The sequence below is a fragment of the Ictalurus furcatus genome, chromosome 2, assembly GCF_023375685.1.
Source record: "Ictalurus furcatus strain D&B chromosome 2, Billie_1.0, whole genome shotgun sequence".
NCBI classification, from domain to species: Eukaryota; Metazoa; Chordata; class Actinopteri; order Siluriformes; family Ictaluridae; genus Ictalurus; species Ictalurus furcatus.
In genome coordinates, this window is record NC_071256.1 from 36798230 (window position 1) to 36805729 (window position 7500).

Consider the following 7500-nt stretch of genomic DNA (forward strand, 5'->3'; position numbering starts at 1 on the left):
TCAATAAAAAAAATCTTCTGAGTTTTCCAAACTTGATTCCATTTTTTTTCCCATTTGCGACTTTTTTTGGTTTTGTTTTGTTTTTTTGTTTTTTTGGGCTTCCCCCCTCCAAAATCCGATCCAGCATTTGTGTCTAAGTGTGTCTAAGTGTGTCTAAGTGTGTCTAAGTGTGTCTAAGTGTGTCTAAGTGTGTCTAAGTGTGTCTAAGTGTGTCTAAGTGTGTCTAAGTGTGTCTAAGTGTGGGGTCTGTGTGTGTGTAGGGAGTGAATTTATCTGGAGGTCAGAAGCAGCGTGTCAGTTTGGCCCGAGCGGTGTACTGCGGGTGCTCGGTGTATTTGCTGGATGATCCGCTGTCCGCCGTCGACGCTCACGTGGGGAAACACATATTCGAGAAGGTCATCGGCCCTCAGGGTCTGCTACAGGGACACGTGAGTTTCTTCTCCATGAACTTCATTTAAACACGACACATTCACTCAGCTTGCTCTAGATCTAAATCTCTTACGGATCTATCTTCTCTTCTCCTCTCCTCCTCCCCTCTGTTCTCTCCTCTCCTCCTCCCCTCTGTTCTCTTCTCTCCTCCTCCCCTCTGTTCTCTCCTCTCCTCCTCCCCTCTGTTCTCTCCTCTCCTCCTCCCCTCTGTTCTCTTCTCTCCTCCTCCCCTCTGTTCTCTTCTCTCCTCCTCCCCTCTGTTCTCTTCTCTCCTCCTCCCCTCTGTTCTCTCCTCTCCTCTCCTCTCCTCCTCCCCTCTGTTCTCTTCTCTCCTCCTCCCCTCTGTTCTCTCCTCTCCTCCTCCCCTCTGTTCTCTCCTCTCCTCCTCCCCTCTGTTCTCTTCTCTCCTCCTCCCCTCTGTTCTCTTCTCTCCTCCCGTCTCTTCTCCTCTTCTCCTCCTCCCCTCTGTTCTCTTCTCTCCTCCTGTCTCTTCTCCTCTTCTCTCCTCCCGTCTCTTCTCCTCCTCCCGTCTCTTCTCCTCTTCTCCTCCTCCCCTCTGTTCTCTTCTCTCCTCCTCCCCTCTGTTCTCTTCTCTCCTCCCGTCTCTTCTCCTCTTCTCCTCCTCCCCTCTGTTCTCTTCTCTCCTCCTGTCTCTTCTCCTCTTCTCTCCTCCCGTCTCTTCTCCTCCTCCCGTCTCTTCTCCTCTTCTCCTCCTCCCCTCTGTTCTCTTCTCTCCTCCTGTCTCTTCTCCTCTCCTCCTCCTCCCGTCTCTTCTCCTCCCGTCTCTTCTCCTCTTCTCCTCCTCCCGGCTCTTCTCCTCTTCTCCTCCTCCTCCCGTCTCTTCTCCTCTTCTCCTCCTCCTCCCGTCTCTTCTCCTCTTCTCCTCCCGTCTCTTCTCTTCTCCTCTCCTCCCGTCTCTTCTCTTCTCTTCTCCTCCAAACTCTTCTCCTCTCCTCCCGTCTCTTCTCTTCTCTTCTCCTCCAAACTCTTCTCTTCTCTTCTCCTCCCGTCTCTTCTCCTCCCGTCTCCTCTCCTCCCGTCTCCTCCCGTCTCTTCTCCTCCCGTCTCTTCTCCTCTCCTCCCGTCTCTTCTCTTCTCTTCTCCTCCAAACTCTTCTCTTCTCTTCTCCTCCAAACTCTTCTCTTCTCTTCTCCTCCAAACTCTTCTCTTCTCTTCTCCTCCCGTCTCCTCTCTTCTCTTCTCCTCCAAACTCTTCTCTTCTCCTCCCGTCTCCTCTCTTCTCTTCTCCTCCCGTCTCCTCTCCTCTTTTCCTCCTCCCGTCTCTTCTCCTCTTCTCCTCCTCCCGTCTCTTCTCCTCCCGTCTCCTCTCCTCTTCTCCTCCCGTCTCCTCTCCTCTTCTCCTCCCGTCTCCTCTCCTCTTTTCCTCCTCCCGTCTCTTCTCCTCTTCTCCTCCCGTCTCTTCTCTTCTCCTCTCCTCCCGTCTCTTCTCTTCTCTTCTCCTCCAAACTCTTCTCCTCTCCTCCCGTCTCTTCTCTTCTCTTCTCCTCCAAACTCTTCTCTTCTCTTCTCCTCCCGTCTCTTCTCCTCCCGTCTCCTCCCGTCTCTTCTCCTCCCGTCTCTTCTCCTCTCCTCCCGTCTCTTCTCCTCTCCTCCCGTCTCTTCTCTTCTCTTCTCCTCCAAACTCTTCTCTCCTCTTCTCCTCCCGTCTGCTCTCCTCTTCTCCTCCCGTCTCTTCTCCTCTTCTCCTCCCGTCTCTTCTCTTCTCTTCTCCTCCCGTCTCTTCTCCTCCCGTCTCTTCTCTTCTCTTCTCCTCCCGTCTCCTCCCGTCTCTTCTCCTCCCGTCTCTTCTCCTCTCCTCCCGTCTCTTCTCTTCTCTTCTCCTCCAAACTCTTCTCTCCTCTTTTCCTCCTCCCGTCTCTTCTCTTCTCCTCCAAACTCTTCTCTTCTCTTCTCCTCCAAACTCTTCTCTCCTCTTTTCCTCCTCCCGTCTCTTCTCTTCTCCTCCAAACTCTTCTCTTCTCTTCTCCTCCAAACTCTTCTCTTCTCTTCTCCTCCCGTCTCTTCTCCTCCCGTCTCCTCCCGTCTCTTCTCCTCCCGTCTCTTCTCCTCTCCTCCCGTCTCTTCTCCTCTCCTCCCGTCTCTTCTCTTCTCTTCTCCTCCAAACTCTTCTCTTCTCTTCTCCTCCCGTCTCTTCTCTTCTCTTCTCCTCCAAACTCTTCTCTTCTCTTCTCCTCCCGTCTCTTCTCCTCCCGTCTCCTCCCGTCTCTTCTCCTCCCGTCTCTTCTCTTCTCTTCTCCTCCAAACTCTTCTCTTCTCTTCTCCTCCAAACTCTTCTCTTCTCTTCTCCTCCCGTCTCCTCTCTTCTCTTCTCCTCCAAACTCTTCTCTTCTCCTCCCGTCTCCTCTCTTCTCTTCTCCTCCCGTCTCCTCTCCTCTTTTCCTCCTCCCGTCTCTTCTCCTCTTCTCCTCCTCCCGTCTCTTCTCCTCCCGTCTCCTCTCCTCTTCTCCTCCCGTCTCCTCTCCTCCCGTCTCCTCTCCTCTTCTCCTCCCGTCTCCTCTTCTCCTCCTGTCTCTTCTCCTCTTCTCCTCCTGTCTCTTCTCCTCTTCTCCTCCTGTCTCTTCTCCTCTTCTCCTCCCGTCTCTTCTCTCCTCTTCTCCTCCCGTCTCTTCTCTTCTCTTCTCCTCCAAACTCTTCTCTTCTCTTCTCCTCCCGTCTCCTCTCTTCTCTTCTCCTCCAAACTCTTCTCTTCTCCTCCCGTCTCCTCTCTTCTCTTCTCCTCCCGTCTCCTCTCCTCTTTTCCTCCTCCCGTCTCTTCTCCTCTTCTCCTCCTCCCGTCTCTTCTCCTCCCGTCTCCTCTCCTCTTCTCCTCCCGTCTCCTCTCCTCTTTTCCTCCTCCCGTCTCTTCTCCTCTTCTCCTCCTCCCGTCTCTTCTCCTCCCGTCTCCTCTCCTCTTCTCCTCCCGTCTCTTCTCTTCTCTTCTCCTCCCGTCTCTTCTCCTCCCGTCTCTTCTCCTCTCCTCCCGTCTCTTCTCTTCTCTTCTCCTCCAAACTCTTCTCTCCTCTTCTCCTCCCGTCTCCTCTCCTCTTCTCCTCCCGTCTCTTCTCCTCTTCTCCTCCCGTCTCTTCTCTTCTCTTCTCCTCCCGTCTCTTCTCCTCCCGTCTCTTCTCTTCTCTTCTCCTCCCGTCTCCTCCCGTCTCTTCTCCTCCCGTCTCTTCTCCTCTCCTCCCGTCTCTTCTCTTCTCTTCTCCTCCAAACTCTTCTCTCCTCTTTTCCTCCTCCCGTCTCTTCTCCTCTTCTCCTCCTCCCGTCTCTTCTCCTCCCGTCTCCTCTCCTCTTCTCCTCCCGTCTCCTCTCCTCCCGTCTCCTCTCCTCTTCTCCTCCCGTCTCTTCTCTTCTCTTCTCCTCCCGTCTCTTCTCCTCCCGTCTCTTCTCTTCTCTTCTCCTCCCGTCTCTTCTCCTCCCGTCTCTTCTCTTCTCTTCTCCTCCCGTCTCCTCCCGTCTCTTCTCCTCCCGTCTCTTCTCCTCTCCTCCCGTCTCTTCTCTTCTCTTCTCCTCCAAACTCTTCTCTCCTCTTTTCCTCCTCCCGTCTCTTCTCCTCTTCTCCTCCTCCCGTCTCTTCTCCTCCCGTCTCCTCTCTTCTCCTCCTCCCGTCTCTTCTCCTCCCGTCTCCTCTCCTCTTCTCCTCCCGTCTCTTCTCTTCTCTTCTCCTCCCGTCTCTTCTCCTCCCGTCTCTTCTCCTCTCCTCCCGTCTCTTCTCTTCTCTTCTCCTCCAAACTCTTCTCTCCTCTTCTCCTCCCGTCTCCTCTCCTCTTCTCCTCCCGTCTCTTCTCCTCTTCTCCTCCCGTCTCTTCTCTTCTCTTCTCCTCCCGTCTCTTCTCCTCCCGTCTCTTCTCTTCTCTTCTCCTCCCGTCTCCTCCCGTCTCTTCTCCTCCCGTCTCTTCTCCTCTCCTCCCGTCTCTTCTCTTCTCTTCTCCTCCAAACTCTTCTCTCCTCTTTTCCTCCTCCCGTCTCTTCTCCTCTTCTCCTCCTCCCGTCTCTTCTCCTCCCGTCTCCTCTCCTCTTCTCCTCCCGTCTCCTCTCCTCCCGTCTCCTCTCCTCTTCTCCTCCCGTCTCCTCTTCTCCTCCTGTCTCTTCTCCTCTTCTCCTCCTGTCTCTTCTCCTCTTCTCCTCCTGTCTCTTCTCCTCTTCTCCTCCCGTCTCTTCTCTCCTCTTCTCCTCCCGTCTCTTCTCTTCTCTTCTCCTCCAAACTCTTCTCTTCTCTTCTCCTCCAAACTCTTCTCTTCTCCTCGGATCTCCTCTCTTCCCTTACCTGCTTGAAGAATAAAATAAAATAAGGGAAGGTGTAAATTTAGTGTATAATCAGACACAACCTCTTTATAAAGTCAGTAACGTGGAAATCAGGCCTTTAGCAAAGACTAACGGAACAAACACTACAGCAAGAGCGCCACAGGATGCAGGACAAACAGTAAACAAAATACAAATATTTATAGGATTAGTGCAACTTTTTTTTGTGTAATAAGTCAGAATTTATGGGGTGTCGCTCGTGCTTTAGTCTCTCACCCTCGCACGCTGCGTACTATCATTTTACCCGTCGGAATCAATGTATGGAACGAGTGACCAGGCGGTTTGTTCCTCTCAGACGCGTGTGCTGGTGACCCACGGGCTCAGCTTCCTGCCTCAGGTCGACCTCATCCTGGTGATGGAGGACGGACAGATCAGGGAAGCGGGCTCGTACACGGAGCTGCTCGGCCGAAACGCCGCCTTCGCCGAATTCCTGCGCTCTCACACCAACACCGAGCAGGAAGAGGAGACCGAGGGGGTCGGAGGTAAGGTCAGGCTCAGGGTCACGACCTCGACGTGTTACACTTTTCATCTCGTCTTTCTTTTGGTGTCTGGTCTGAAATCGGTGTAGGCCGCGTGTGTGTTGTGCCTGTCTTTGTACATGAACACTGAGACTTTCTTGTTGGCGGAACGGAGGATGTTGACAGGGAACTCTGTGTGTGTGTGTGTGTGTGTGTGTGTGTGTGTGTGTGTGTGTGTGTGTGTGTGTGTGTGTGTGTGTGTGTGTGTGTGTGTGTGTGTGTGTGTGTGTGTGTGTGTGTGTGTGTGTGTGTGTGTGTGTGTGTGTGTGTGTGTGTGTGTGTGTGTGTGTGTGTGTGTGTGTGTGTGTGTGTGTGTGTGACTTTTTATCCCTTCTTTAATACTCCCACTAAACAGATTCAATTTATTTCTGTGTTTTTGTTGTTAATGCAGTATTTGTTTGTTTGTTTATTTATTTATTTAACCTCTTGTTCATCCATTTCCTCACGTGTGTTTTGTGTCCTTTCTTTTTTTCTCTCTCTCTTTTTTTTTGTCCCCCTCATCACGCTGTTCAGAGGAGGGAAGTGTGCAGGAAGAGCAGAATGAGAAATCTGAAGGTTGGAGGGTCTCGTTGTTTTTGTTAGGTTATGCAAGACGTACCCAAGCTGCACGGGTTTTCACGTCGCGTGACGTCTTTGGGGTTTTGTTTCTCTTCCCCGAGCGTGTCCTCGGGACTGTTTTCCCCCCACGTTAACTGGATGAGATCCGTGTGTGCAAGCTGTATCTGTATCTGTATCTGTATCTATAAGCCTTCAGCTCATTTAACTGGTCTTAAATGTTCTCCACTAGAGAACACTCCCAGCTCCAGAGTTTCGGCGCTCTGCCTGATTACACACGGAGAAAATTGTTTTAAATTCTATAATCACGATATCGTAAACCTTGGACTGAAAAGTAGGACGTGTGATGATTTAATTAATACGACTGATTGGCGTAATGGTTGGCCAATTGCTGCGGGATAAGATGGATAAAACACTTCAGGTATGCCGTTATGGGGGAAATAATCAACTAGGAGGCGGTGTGACGAAGCAGAGTTACAGGTACCACCCCGAGGTTTATCATCATCCGTTACCTTCATGTCTCAAAGTGCTTCCATTTCTCCTTTTATACACCACAGCGATTTGCCAGTGATCACGTTTGTTTATTTATTTATTTATTTATTTACACGTCGTTACGTTTTAACGTCCACGGAACAAGTTTGTTGCTCTCACCTTGTGCGTCTGTAATAAATCTAGACACTCGTTCTCTGAGCAGGAGGTCTGAGTGCTGACGCCGGAGACTCCTTCCATAAACGTCTGACGCGCTCGAAAGCCTCCATCACATCAAGACCTTTCTATCGTTTATTATCGGTCTTATTACCAGCCTTCGCTGTTGGCGCGGCCGTCGGGGCTGCTGGAAAAACGAATCCGCACCTTCTGACCAGTCCGATTTGAGAACGGTGGTAAACGGATTTCGGAGTTCATACCCGCACACGTGGAATTCAGATCGCGAATCCGAAGTCCTCCGATTAAAAACGTGCAGCTTGTTTGTTGCGGCGGGGCTCTGATGATAAACGATGATGGCGTGGTTTGGGTTGTGTTTAAGGGTTTGTAGCGCATGTCAATTGCAAGTCAATTTTTTTGGGGGGTTTGTTATATATATATATATATATATATATATATATATATATATATATATATATATATATATATATATATATATATATATATATATATATATATATATTTTTTTTTTTCTTTTCTTTTCCCCCTCCTGTGTAATCGATTCACCGTTTCGATGTCCCGTCCAGATACGGCTCCACAGAAAACGCTGGAAAACGGAGGGCCGGCGGCTCTGCTGAGGTGAGACGACGGTGTACAGAACAGGATTTCGCTTATTAGATTTTATAAATGAACTTTCTTGCTTTTATTATGTTTTAATTGAGGATTCAATTGCACGTGCGCGTGCGTGTGTGTGTGTGTGTGTGTGTGTACACAGACAGAGCCAGGTTTCCTTAAACGCTGCAGGAACAGTGAAGCAGAAAACGGAGAGCAATGACGTCAAAGAGCAGAAGACAAAATCTACAGACGCGGCCAAACTGACCGAGGCAGATAAAGCCAAGACAGGCAGAGTGAGTCAGAGCTTAAAAATAAATAAATAAATAAATAAATAAACTGCTCGTGATGTGACGCAGAATTTTTAACCGTATATACTGTACATACATTTATTTACGTGTTTTTTTTTGTTTTTTTTTTGTGCGTGGCAGGTGAAGCT

At 50.3% G+C, this 7500-nt stretch overlaps 1 protein-coding gene across 2 annotated transcripts in view; it reads left to right on the forward strand.

The window, feature by feature from the left end:
• abcc1 (ATP-binding cassette, sub-family C (CFTR/MRP), member 1) overlaps positions 1 to 7500 on the forward strand; it is a 44432-nt gene that overhangs the window by 25606 nt on the left and 11326 nt on the right. The window contains exons 18-23 of one of the 2 annotated variants that reach the window (XM_053617522.1): positions 261 to 428; positions 5030 to 5216; positions 5766 to 5807; positions 7037 to 7088; positions 7225 to 7357; positions 7493 to 7500. The exon at positions 7493 to 7500 is cut by the window's right edge and continues 200 nt beyond it. In XM_053617522.1, the coding sequence (XP_053473497.1) occupies positions 261 to 428; positions 5030 to 5216; positions 5766 to 5807; positions 7037 to 7088; positions 7225 to 7357; positions 7493 to 7500 (590 nt within the window). The remainder of the gene's footprint in view (positions 1 to 260; positions 429 to 5029; positions 5217 to 5765; positions 5808 to 7036; positions 7089 to 7224; positions 7358 to 7492) is intronic. The other variant, XM_053617532.1, reaches the window with a different exon arrangement.